At 41.3% G+C, this 14,235-nt stretch overlaps 1 protein-coding gene across 1 annotated transcript in view; it reads left to right on the top strand.

Moving 5' to 3' along the window:
- The window catches only part of ETV4 (ETS variant transcription factor 4), a 147,022-nt gene that overhangs the window by 43,367 nt on the left and 89,420 nt on the right, over positions 1-14,235 (top strand). Inside the window, exon 5 of the mRNA XM_078645296.1 lies at positions 7,994-8,047. Within this exon, the coding sequence (XP_078501422.1) occupies positions 7,994-8,047 (54 nt within the window). The remainder of the gene's footprint in view (positions 1-7,993; positions 8,048-14,235) is intronic.

The raw sequence follows: 14,235 nt of genomic DNA on the forward strand, positions 1-14,235 counted from the left end.
CGACTTTTTAACTCTTGAACATCTTTTCAAAAGTTGGGGGTCGTCTTATACGCCGGTGTCATTTAATAAGCAAGTGAATATAGCCCAAACTCTATATTTTAAAAGGAAAAGTAGGGGGTCGTCTTATACGCCCAGTCGTCTTATACGCCAGAAAATACGGTACTCTACTGGGCTCAGCCAAGTCATGATTGGCAAAATTGGCTGCTAGAGGCCAGTTGTAGAATGCCTATTCTTGAAAAGGACAGACCCAGAGCCCACTCTGTGTACATTATATGCAGTAGGCCTGTTTGACAGCTTCTCTGTCAAAACCTAGACTTAAAAAAGTGGAAGTTCAATATTTATGTGAATGGCTGCAGGTTTAATTAGCTTCCCTCCATTTGTTGGGTGTCACCCAAGACTGCAGCTGTGCTGCATGTCTAAAAAATCATTGCCAAAGCCAATAACTCTCATAGGGCGAAACTGTTGACTTTGCCAGTGCTTCTTTAAAAAGCTGAAGCCGTCATATCGACCTTCATGTGTCTTAAGTTCAGTGAGCAGAGGAAGGGTCTCTACATACATTTTAGGGGGAAAAATGTACATCAGAAACTTTGGATACACTTTTGAGGCTCTAATTTTAGTTGTTTTTAAATGTAATCTATGAATTGGACACGTATATTTCCAAGTTTTGTAGCTTTCTCTAATTGTAATATTGCCAGAAGTATTTACCTAGCAGTTACAATGTACTTTCGAAAGCTTAACAGTTGCAGCTTGGTGAAAAGTGGGCAGGTTGGCACCAATTTCTGTGTGGTAGAGAGAACTGTCAAAGGTGTTTTTTGTAGTTGGCAATCATATCATGTTCTGTTCGGGCGCAAAGCAGATTTTATTTCATTTTTTTTTTAATTCCCTTAGTATTGAACTAATTCAATACTATAAAATACATTGGTACAGATACATTGCATTGCAATAATAGTAAAAGCGAAATGGTTAATATTAATTGTAATAACGGACTCAGCTTGCCTTGGTTCACTTCTCTACTTCACACTGTGTAATTGCCAGGTAGCCTCTGGGTCCAAAACCTGAATCCAGTCAAAGGCTTCTTTACAGCCAGCATTTTTTGTGGAGGGGTCTTGGAGTGTTCATTTTTATTAGGAGTTTGGACCAGGAAGCCCGATCACACAAAATAGGCTAAAAAGCTTGGACAGGCACAAAGTGTCACATGTTATATGGAACCGCTTTGGTGATGAGACGCTCAGGAATTGAAAAAAAAAGTCCAGCCTTAATAATGGTAGTCTTCAAACTACACTAAATATGCAATTGTACAATTCTATAATCCTTTTCTAATTCTTCGTTCTGTAATAAACACATCCCTTTCTTGTTCAGAAGTCCGTCCCCCCCCTTTACTTTATTTGCATTTCTTGCTCCTTCTAAATACAGAAAGACAAATTTGCATAGTGAGGGGGGACGTCTCTTAATGGTGCCCTTTTTAGGTCTGCCATTATCCAAGAGATTTTAGTTTTCCTAAAATTATATGTATAGTATACATAAAGGGACAAACAGCCAGGCCTTTTCATCCATTGATCTGTTATAGCCATTCACATTTTTCTTCCACCAAGTGAAGCACTTGGCAAATGGTCATCCCACTTCAGCCATTGGCCAACTTCTCAGTGAGTGACAGCCTTCTGCCTTTTCACAAGGGGCACAGCCACATACAATGTAGCTCCCTTCAAAACTACCATGGTAGTGTGTACTTTGAGTCCAGAACAATGTTTTTGTTTTTATCCAATGTGTTTTTATATCTATATTTTGATTTTTTTTTTTTGTTTTTTTTGTTTGGGTACTAGATTAGCCTAGGCCCAACAGGCTTCCCCTGGGACAGGTGACCAACAACAGACCTTTTGGATTTGCTAATGTTGTTCACTCTCATTAGATCTCCAGAATGCACTGCAATCACATATTGTATACCGGAAAGGGTTATTTAATGGCATTACCATTTGAGAGAGGTGTGCTACTCCAGTATTCAATCTAGAGGCATGTAGAGTCACTGCTCCGAGTCTGGAGCCTGCTCCACCTCAATTGAATCCATCATTAGACTGCATTGCTTATGTTTACCCACAGGTCATGTTTATTCCGCATCACATCATAAACCTAACAGTAAGAAAGACAAGTTTAACATTTGATAAGTAGCAATAATTCAAACTTTACAAACATTGATAAGGTATCACCACACTGTGCAAATCTATTTTACAAGTGAAACCTACCTAGAAAAAAGGCCAGCTAATATCCATTCACATTCTTTGGTTCCCCGATGAATTCCTGAGTACTTGGGCCTTACATTCCTAAAATCTAACGCGACCCCAGAGGTGAAACCACTTGGGTCCCTGTGAGACAGTCCCTGACCTCTGGACTGGATGATACCTGCCATGGTCTGCTCCTCCTACAACCAGGTCACAAGGGGATGGGGGGTGCACCAGGTGGTGAGACCAGGAGCTACAGCCCTATGTCTTGCACTGCTTTGTGAACTCTGCGTCTGTGCCGCCCAACCAGGTGTAAATGTCCTTGCAGCATGAGGATTGCAGCCTGTCACCCTCAGTGCTACCCTAAAAGGTAAAGGCAATGGTGGAGAGTAGAACGGCCTCAATTATGTGTTGCTGTGGGTTTCTCTTCTGTTACAAGATCAACCAGAACACACAGGTCCTTTGCCTCCCCTACCACCCAACTGGGAAATTGCAAAGGCCTAAATGTAGTAATTCCATTCCTGTGTCAGACAAATTCACCCCGTCCTGATGGAACACCATCGCACCTCTCATTAATTTATGGAGAATGTGTATTAAGTTACCTGGACAAGTACACAATTTTGCTATCTAAGGGCTTGACTGAATCATTAGTTTACAGATCCCCTCATTCTTTCTGAGCACACAGCTAAGTGGACTATCATGTGTAACAGTCTGCACATTAGATTTTCCGGGCAGCTTGCTGCCCACTGAGGGCACCTTTCCCTAACTGATCAGTTTTTGACCTCTCTAGTTTAATGACTAGCCTGTTGTGGGACATTTGATCATCATGCCTAGTCAGCCCTACGCATGATCTTGCTTAGATCTCCCTTCTAATTTCCCAGTGAAAAAGGCCCTTAAAAAGGCTACTACACAAGCAGGTGAGCTGCATATTGTGAGCAAGGTTGCAGAAAGTTTTGTTTTTTTGTGTCAGTTGGTTCTAAGGGAATCCTTATTCCGGGTAGCTAACCCGTCCCAAGCTGCTGGGGCTTTCCTTATTGCGTGCCCCTCATAATATTGCAAAGAGCCCTATGGCTGTCAGTTGCACCCTGGAATAAGGCAGTCCTCCCTTGATCTTGCAGTGCTTGAGAAACGGCACATCAACTTCCATGAGAGAGGATCAACCTTCTGCTGTTCCTGTAAAAAGAGGAACTAGGATTCTGGAATGCTCCATCGTAGGCAGTGCCTATGCACTTTACAGTGCGCAGCAACTAAGTCTGACTGGGCAGGCACCAGTCTTCCAAAGATCTTCTGGGAATTCCTTCATCTGCTCTGCTTACGAAAATCCTGTACCCTGGTCATGATGAGGAATCTGTGGGAGAGGGGTTGGCCTAACGGCTAGGGCGCTCGACCTCGGACCTGGGGATCTGGGTTCGAGTCTCGGTAATGACGCCAAAAACCTCCTGTGATTCTGGGCAAATCACTTAATCTCCCCGTGCCTAAAATGAATGCGTGTCCTCATGTAACGTAACTGGTGCTATGTAAAGCGCTCTGATACCTGATTCAGTTCGGGTCTAGTTCGCGCTATATAAAACTCTGCAAAAAAAAGAAAATAATAATATAAAGAATCCCGGTATGTTCAGCTTCAATTTAAGAAGAGCACCAGATGTTTCAACAACCTCCAGTAACTTTATGCTCGAGGCTCTTTGCCTGTTAACATGTCCATTGGGGAGGTAATTATCAACCCATAAAATTACACTGCTGACCCTGAAAACTTCAGACCAAATAGGCACTGACACTAACAGCTCCTAAAAGGCAATCTTCTTGGTCCGACCAGTTTCATATCAAGCCACCTGCCAATTCTTCCTGCACTACTGCTTGCCTAGGACTGCCTTGAAACCGAAGCCGCATCTGTGTACAAATCTGTTAAACTTTTGTTACTGCATGTTTTTTTCTTAGACAATTTCATGAACTGTGTGGAAACAAGTCCCTCAATTTTTGTCTGCTGAGTACCAGGAAGCTGGCACAAAACCCTTCTACAAATGTCTAATTGATTCAAGTAGTAGTTCAGTGTCCTGTGACCACTATATGGTCGCCCCCATATCTTCTGCTTTCCACTGTGGTTATAATTGTTTGTTCTTCACTAGACTCTGCATGCAATCAATCATACACTTAAGTTGCAGACCATCGTGTGGTCATGCATCTCCCACCTCCTTGCTGCATGTCCAAATGTCTTGCATATGTAAATGACCCAAACTTACTTTCTAGTCCAACACCCTCAGTTGCATTTCATGTTGGCCTCTATACAATGTATCCTTCTTGTTATAATAGCTGTTAGTGTTAGATATTTGTAGATCTCTGGTGATAATTTGTCTCCCGGGTGGCCTCTTCAGTTTATATTATATTTAAGGTCTTAGCATAGTGCAATACTCACTCCCCGCGGAGTATCTTGGAGCTGTGCTGATCACAGCAGAAAAGGGCAGTCTAGAACAACCAGGTTTTTAGCATCATTTTAAAGTTTGTGAAATCTGTTCAGGTACGAAGATAAAGCGGGAGTTTGCTCCAGTGGAAAGGGACCGTGTAACAGAAGATCTGATCCCTAATCTAGAGGTCCAGATATGTGGTTGTGAGGACAAGTAGGCTGGGCGGGCCCTGTAAAGAGCCTTATGTGTGAGAAAGCAGAGTTTAAAGACCACCCAGCGTTCCTTAGTCCAGGCGACTGGTTATAAGAGCCTGGACAAGGGTTGTCCTAGAGGAATCCAGGAGCCAAGGAAAATCTTTTTTTAGAATCCTCATTGTGGCAGAACATGAGCACAGATGGCAATAACATGAAAAGGCATAGAGAGTGATTGGTCTATTTTCACTTCTAGATTTTTCAGTACAGTGGTTGAAAAGAGAAGGAAGGGATCATGCCCATCTATGGCTAATCACGTAAACCACAGACCAGTCTGCAAGGGGGTGGGTACAATTTGGAGTGGATGTTTTTTCTTTATTTTTTTATTTGACTTGCCTTATTCAATGTTTGCCATTGGCTCATTGGGATCACTTAATTTAAAAGCAAGCCAATAGTTGACCTCGTAACTGGGTGAAGCGTGTCATTGTAGACTATCTTTGGTACCTGTCAGTCGTTGATTTATAGTCCTGTTTACAATGGCCCTGCCTTTAGATCACAACTTTATACAGGCTTTTACTGTGGCTCTTAGCCATGCCAAGAAGTTACAGTGGGCTCATAGAAGTCCATTGGTTGGATTTCTCACTCTCATTTGCTTACTTTTCATTCTGTGGCTTGCCTTCGTCTTCTTGTGTTTTTATCCCTACCTTGGAGTATAGGCTCTTTACCAACTTTTTGAGTGGATGGCTGGTAGATATCCTTCCACCACTCTCATTCAGGGAACTACTTTTACTTTTCAGAACTGAGTTCATGTGGTTTTTATTTGCTCTCTCCCTTGTGTGCTTTTCTCTACCCAAATACCCATCCATGTGTACTCAATTTTCCTCCCTCATCCGTTGCTTTTCCCACTTGCTCTCGTCCTTATGCCTCCACCACTCCACATTATCCATGTTTCCCCGCATCCATTACTTTCCCCACCCTGGAATGACACAGCATGTGTGTGTTAACGTCAATGCAGCTTTTTTTCGTCAGTTAATAGCGCAGAGCTAGAATTAAATATATATATATATATATATATATACACTAACGGTCATCAGTGTGTTGATCTAGTAAGGACCATTTTTCCATAACAAAAGCATTTTTTTGACTTGCTTTTATCTTTGGCGTCGTTTGACGAATCTTCACAAATTGTAAAAAAAAAAAAACGGTGATTCATGTTGTGCATGCCAAGTATCTCACTCATTTTTGGAAAGTTCGTCGAGATTCTCAGACTAAACCAAAGTTATTAACAACCTCAAAAAGTGTGTTTCCTACGGGAACACGATCCCAACTGTAACTACCCAGTGGCGACCGCCACAAGGTAATATATTTGTCGTTTTAGTTTTTTGGGGTTTTTTTTGTTCATAAGAGTGCTCTTTACCCACCTCCCTAGGTCCACCACCATCACCCTCATCCTAGAACAAAATCAGATTTGCTCAACATTCCTGGCAGCTGCCTTTGTGACTCCCCCCTCCCCTACTAAAACTTTTCTGAGAAATGCTGGCCTGGAAAAGAGGAAGGCGCCTTTCTACATTATTTTTAGATTGATAACATTGGTTCTCTTTGATAGTAAAAAAATAACATGTGATTGACCTTTAGAAGGCACAAACTTTTTTTTATTAAATTAGTCCTAACTGCGGGTCAGACTTTTTTAGTAAGTTTTTGTGGTGGTACCTTTTTTTAATGGCAGAAAGTTATCTCAAGACTGCTTGTATTTTCTCTATGAAGGCCCATGCTAAAAGGAAACTCGTTCTGGCGTTAAGTTGAAGCATGGCTTTGTCTGAACATTGTGCGCTTCATGGTCTGTGTCCCCAATTCGATCTAGACCTGCAGCTAGCTAATAGTCTGTCCTGATTTCACCTTTCTCCCTTGAATAAACTGCCCATTCTGATGCAGACGTCATCGTGACTTTACTCATTTTTTATTGTTTCTTGGTCGATTGGTTCGCTTGCGTCACGCTGATTTGTGGTTGCCCCACAGGTGCAACCCTGTACAATTTAATCTGGGATTCCTCACCTGCATTCACTGTATTTTACTCTTTTCACCCACTTGTATATTTTCTGGTTCTTTGGGTTGCGTGTTTGTTGGCCATGTTTATATTTTTTCCTTGTTGGATAGAGTAGATTTTAAGGAGATTTACTGCAAAGTGTGCCATTAGTATTTACCACAGTATGCTATGTCATTACTGGTTTATAGTCTCGTACTTAAGCATGTTTATTTTTACCCATGTACTCTAATTCGCAGTATCTGTTTTTTAATTATGTGCATTTATGAGCATGAATACATGTGATTTAATTAGGTAGTATAGGTATCTATTACAGTGCAAAATACAGGTTGTAGTGCTTTCTTCATGTGCTTGTACACATTGTTTTCACTACCGTAACCAGCTTTATTTACTCTAAAATTCTGTTTGATACTTGCATGTCTTCACATAATCGGAGCTAAGATTTGCTAAATAAATTTGCCAAAAATGTCGAGTCTTTAAATTATATTTTTCGCACAAATTTCAGTGAGACATCAACGTTTTGCTTCGTTAATCTTGTGAATGTTTCATCTCTTATGGTAAGGCAATTGCAAACCAAGCCAGACGCGTGGAATGAAGTTCTGTTTATTGGACTGGGTTAGCATAATGCACTTTAGCTGTGTTATGTATCACTTTAAACCCCTGGCGAGGGGAAAAATGCATTTGAGAATGATTAGCTTACTGCTCTTGAGACTGGTGTGGTGCCAGAACTATTTGTCGGTAGGGGTATTGTGCGATGTGTGAGCATGAGACATCATTAGGTCGCCACAACAGAGGCAAGACCATTTCTTATTTCTTCTTGCCTAGTGGCGTTCTTGGTCCCATTGTGTTTTAGCTTTATCAACCAGATGGCATTTGTCTTGGACATAATGCCGATAGTCGTAGTCATTCATGTTAAATATTGCATTCTGGACTTGTAGTCTCTGCTCTTGAAAGGATTAGAGTGCCTTGTATAAGGAAGAATCAAATCTGGAAAAATACTGCCATCTTTTTGTCACAGTGCCTCATGTGCATGTACAACCACAAGCCTACCTCACTTGCATGCTGAGGACCCATCAAGATTTTAGTTATACTCTCCTTAATGACGTCAGAGCCCACATTCAATTCAACTTTATTTTCCTCCTTTTGCAGCTCAAGTTCCTGACAGCGATGAACAGTTTGTGCCAGATTTTCATTCAGAAAACTGTAAGTACCATGTCAACATAATGATTCTGCTTTTTAGCATTTGTCTTTAATAGTACCAGGGTTGTGTTGTATTTAGTATGCTTTGTGGGATTATATTGCTAAATTTTACTAGCACACCTTGATTGATATCTTTTCCACACGTATTTCCACACTAGGAAATACTGGAGATCTGGTGCCAATCTGCTTTCATCTTTACTTGATCTAGTTGATGGCAAACTTATTGTTGCTACCAATCCTTAAACTAAGTGTACCTAAAATGTTAATGTTTTTTTCTTTTTGCTTTACATTAAATTGTTGCCTCCGTCTGATGCAAGAGTAAAGTCTCCTCCTTTTTGCCCCAGTTTAACTTGCCTTGTTTTCATAGGCTGCACCTCGTATTTGGAAGCTATTAATGTAAGCTAAAAGCTTCACATAAGTGTTTAGCCACATGTGGTGAGAAATACTTCTGGTATGTGGACGTTAGGCTGTAAATAAGTATAAAAATTATTTGCCACCGCTTTGAAGCTTTTTCCTCCCAGAATGGAGAAATATTTATTTTGTTTCTTAATAATTGTTTTACTTTGCATAGAATCTCAGGCTTGGATGCAGCCTGCTATTTTTCCATGCATTGCAATTAGTAGAGGTGTAATTTCTCCTTTGAAAACATAAAAGCAGATACAAGTGTAAGGTGTTTTCACTGTGGCAGTTTTCAGCAAGGAAAGTATACTTGTATTTGAAATGCAACACCAGATTTTATGTGTTTGAATCTTTTGTGCTTGTACATGGCAGGCTGGATTGAGGGTCTCTGTGGGCTGGCAGCTAAGGGTGAGCTGGGGTGAGGGGGATTATAAAATGGAGTGGGGTGACACTTCTGTTTTGGTAAGTACCTGGACTTCTGGAGGACTGAGGCATCGCTGGTTGGGAGAGGAGCCCTTCACTGTGTCCGGCTTAGTGTGGCATGAACTGTGCTTTTGTCGTTCTAGCACTTTTAGGTTGCTTGGCAAACTTTTGGCCTCCTCATCGCCAGCCAGTATAACAAAAAAACACTGGTCCCTAGTGCCAATACGTTAGATGCAGAGAACAAAATGGCTAATAAAATGTATTTAAAGGAGTTTTCGAAAAACAATTTCAAGACACACAGTGGCACAGTGAATATTGGTGCAAAATAAACGTCAGTGCTCTCATTAGAGGTGATACACTCAAGTGCTAGATTGTGATAAAAAATCAACTAGTGTGTCAACAAAACAAAAGAACAGGAATACAAAAGATGTCAAAGCACTCCGTAGAAGTTGTATGTTCTTTGTGATTTTAGTCCAGTAAGTCACGTTCAAGAGGTGTTAGAGCCAAGCTTATTTATTGTCAAATTCCTCCACAAAATAACTCTGGCACATCAGGCATATGGTACAGCCAAATAATACATGCCACGTAGGCTAAAATCTGAAGTTGCAATTGGTTACTATATGAACATAAGTAGGGAAGCTAAATCTTGAAGAGGAATTAACCTGTCCAAACAGGATACATATCTTTAAATACAAACTCAAAAAAAGTAAAGAGGGTAGGGTAGAGGCTCCCGTATGTGTAACACCCTAATTTGTCATGGTCGTGGAAATAGAGGCGAGATCAGAAGCCGGAAAAGAGAAAGAGATATTAACCGCATGCGCGCTAGCGGTTTTCCCGCTGCGCGCTGCGTTTTAAAAAAAAAAAAAAAGCCACGTTACATGACTATCTCAGCTCCTCATCCGCGTGCGAGCAGCGTAACTCATGACGAGCTGAGCTCGTCATGAGTGCCGAAGTGGTTAATCAAACGTGGAGACGCCACCAAAAAAGGGAAAACAAAAAAGAAAACTTGCAGCAATCTGAGAAACCGTAATGTATACAGCTCTTTAAAGGTTACCCTGATAAGTGATGATTATTAGCAAATAAAAAGTCTGAAAGTGAAAAACAGGTCGAATTTTTTCCGGCAGCGATATGAAACAATAATAGAGCAAGGGTGATCAGAGTTAGAAAAAGAAAAGTGAGTCCGTAGAAGGCATAGGCAATTTTCATGAGACCATACCTACATTATGAAAGGTTTTGCAGTTGCTAAAGGAGATGGTCTCTGGTGAGAAGCCTCAGGAACAGGGTAGCTTAGAATGGCCTACATAAAAGGTAATGGGAAGAGGAGCTTCTTAAAACCTTCTAAATGGGTAATACTACTGAATTAGAGTCTGTGCAGTAGTCTGAGAGGCACTGAGCTGGAAATATGCTGGATACCCATATGGGGCTCCTGTCACCCTGCAGTGGAAAGCATGCGTGCGGTCTGGGTCTCCAGGTTGAGTTACTGATTCCTCCACTAGGCTCGAATTGATGCAAAAGTGGAGATCGCTGGTAGCACTGACTGGCAGAATGTTGTCCTTTTAGGCCAATGAGTTCTCTAAGGGCACCATTGCCAGTGATATCTAAACTGAGAAATTGGAAGGTATCCACCTGGAGAAGAACACTTCATAAATGTAGCCCTCAAAAAAGAGCCTGAAAGTGGTCACAGGGTAGGAGAAAATGGCAGGTTTTTGTGTTGGGTGATGGTAATGTGGTGAGGGAGAGCAAAAGCACCAAACTTTATATTCCCTCCAATTGCACAGTGAACCTCAGTTAAAAAAACACGCCTGCATTGCTGCATGCAGTGTGGTGACCAATACTATGTGCGTAGAGTTTTTATAACTCGAGTAAAAGATATGAGCTGCATTATGTGCATTAGGGAACCTCAGACTGTATGCACCATGCTTTTAAGACTCATTAACCATATAGTTTAACTGAGCTCAATCATTTCCTTAAGAGGTACTTTTAAGGTTTGCTGCTGCACATACGTTTTTTCTCCCGTTTATGGGAGAGACGAGGAGAGGTATTACTTGTAATTGCTTCAGTAATAGGAGTGAGGTGGTTCTGTTACAAGAAAGGGTTTTGTATCTGGCCCCATTAGGTGTCCTTTTAAAGTACTTGATCTGCCCACTGCCATGCCATCAGACATTTTACCGTTGCAGGTCCTTTGACGGCGTGCAATGCACTAGAAATGATGTGGATACATTTCTGTGGCGTGCATTCTTCCTTGGTGACCATCGCAGACAGGCACGTATTTTTTTTTTTTTTAAAATTTTTTTAAGTTGAACCCTGTCAATTGATGCCTAGTGGACATTGATCATTTGATGCTGCTGCTCCCGTATAGGAATTTGTTTTTTGTTTACTTGAAATCCTTCTTCCATTGGTTATATTAGTGGTCCTAAATATATGACCAAATGCTCAGATCGCCTTTTCTGAAGCTGGGAAGAGAGAAGAGAAGCATCCATGACCTGCACTGGTGATGTAGAGACAGATAAAGTCAAGAGGCACTCTTCAGTCTCAATCCAACCCGTCTCATCTCTGACATCAGGTACTGGTGACTGACGTGCGAAGAATCTCGCCTAATGAACTTTCCAGGAAGGTGACTATTCACCATGTGTCCTTTACTAGGCATAGCTGTGAAAGATTTAGCATCAAAGGGCGCATCAGATTGGCGTTTTCTCTGTTGTCGCACTAGTACTTGATCACCTTTGGTGAAAGTAATGTTTTTGGCTCATCGATGCTTGTTAGCGTATACTTTCATCTTTTGCTTACGGCAGAAGTCAGTTTGACGAAGTTCACCATCTGTTGTATATCTTCTATTGTGGTAACTTGGTCCTCATGGCTCTACTGTACAGCAGGGAAAAAGGATTTTCACCTATCGTTGTATGAGGAGTAGACCGGTAAGCTCGAAGATCAGCATGGAGAGCAGACTTCAGATCAAGCTTCTCCAATGTAGCATGCTGGACAGTCTTTTACGTTGAAATGTTCATGAGCCCACACCACTGCTAAGCTTTCTTTCTCTGGTTGCGAAAAGGCGCGTCAGTTTGTGACAAACTTTTGCTTGCATATGCCACAATATGCTTTTGAGCATTAGGGTATCAACCGTGTTTGGAAAGGATCACGCCCAACCGGACTTGCGTCAACAACAATCTCGTTATGGAGCTTTAGATCAAAGTAGGCCATTTCTGTGGCATTCATAATTGCATGCTTGTTTTTATGAAAACTTTGTTCACATTCATGTGACCAGTAAAATGAAGCATTCCTTTTTGTTAAGTCTCTTAAGGGAGCACTTACTGTGGCAAAATCACTTATGTATCTGGGACAGTAACTGACCATGCCAAAGAATGAACGTAACATGGTAACATCTTGTGGGGGGTTGGTGGCTGACAAAGCTTATACTTTAGCTGGATCCGGTGTCATGCACCCATCCGAAAATATATGGCCAAAGATTTTGAGTTTGTTTTGTAGAACTCACATTTCTCAGCATTAAAAGTTAAACCTGCATTAGTTTACAAATAACACACTAGTGTAAGCACATAATCATGTTCCTTTTGTGTATCTCCGAGAGCTAATATGTCATCACTATAATTGAAGGCTTTCTTGACACGCTGTATATGTTGAATGACATTTTGAAAAAGTTCGGCAGCTGATGACGCACCGAAACTTAAGCGTTTATATATGAACAAACCAATATTGGTAGAGAAGGTGGTAATGTGCCTACATTTTTCTTCGCGATCCAATTGATGATACCCTTCATTCAGATCAAGGCAAGAGAAGACCATGGCACCATTTATTTAGCTATGTGATCATGTCAGCAATGTGTGGACCAGGATGTTGTTATTTCAATTGCCTTGTTGGCTTGACTCCTATCAACACAGTTGAGTACAGCTCCGTCACTGCCCTTTTTGTGCACTACCACTATGGGTGAAACCCACGGAGTTGGACCAATACATCGCTCACTGATATCATGCTTTAGTAATGACTCTAGCTCTTTCTCAACAACTTCTTGTAAATGAAATGAAATGTGTCCATGCCTTTGAGCAAGAGGATGAACGTCCTCATTGATACGCAGTTGCAGTTTCATGGTCATAAGTTTTTCCAATCCATGAAACAACTTTGGGACTGACTTACTATTTCATGATGAGCATTCATGTTGTAGTTCACAGATATCAGTCCCATATCAGCAGCAGTATTGAAACTGAGTAAACGGGCACTTGGCTTAGTACCTTGAAGTACATGAATGGGTGCTTGTACTTCTGTCCTTTTGTGTGTCATGGTTGCTACAAATAGACCCTAACTCTTTAATGACGTCGATGTAGCCCATGTTCACACTTTAGTCTTTGATGGTGTGTGATGGGGCAATGGAGACAGTTCATTGTATTTCTCCTCAGGCATAACCTTTATCAACTCACCACTCTCCATATTAAAAGGTATGGAGCAACTGTTTACTTTTAGGGTAATTTTGGGACTTGTGAATGGCTTTTGTGATTTTACTCGTTGACTTTTCTTTGATGTTTATTCTTCTCTGCTTGTAGCCAGTCCAACTTGCGCACGTTTTTCTGAGGTAAACATCGACCTCGCACATCCGTCTTTCTCACTGTCACTTACCAGTGAAACTGAAGATATCTTGGACCAAGATTTAGATGACGATTGACTTTGTTTAATGCCGATTTGCCTCCGCAGATGTTGCTGCTTGTCCTTGTGGTCATGCATAGGGGCTCTTCTGGAACATTCAGGCATCCATTTTGTTTTCTTGTTCTTACGCACTTAGCTTTTCCCTCGCCTTGCCAACCATTACAAAATGGTACTCCTTCCCACAGCCTCTGCATATTTTTCTGGTGGTGTGACATTTTAAAATGAAAGTCCAATTCTAAAGCCCAGATTCCTTTTCGGAAGACATCATTTTGTGCCCCTCAGCATTGTGTTTCTGCTCAGTTTTCATGACCATGACTAACGGATTCTGCGCAACTTCGGTCTTCCTGTCCGCAGCTTGTCGATCAACACTTTCCTCAGCTCTGGCACCCATGAGAACTCGCTCCAGATTAAGGGTTGCTCTCTGCCTTCATCATCTGAATGAATCTGATAGACATTCGTCGATAACTCTGAGACATAGCTTATTCATCATTGAATTGCTTGAACTTGCAGTGTTTGAGCGTACCAAGTCTCAACAAATTTGTCGATTGTTTCACCAGCTTTCTGTCGTTCCTGACTGAAAATATATCTTTTGTAATTGACATTCGGCATCGGATTGAATTTAAGATTTAATGCATCTTGGATTTGCCAGTATATGACTTGTCAGTTTGCCGTAATTTCTTGATTACCTCTTTTACTCCTACACGGGCAAGATTTTTGAA

The sequence above is a fragment of the Lissotriton helveticus genome, chromosome 5_1, assembly GCF_964261635.1.
Source record: "Lissotriton helveticus chromosome 5_1, aLisHel1.1, whole genome shotgun sequence".
Lineage (NCBI taxonomy): Eukaryota > Metazoa > Chordata > Amphibia > Caudata > Salamandridae > Lissotriton > Lissotriton helveticus.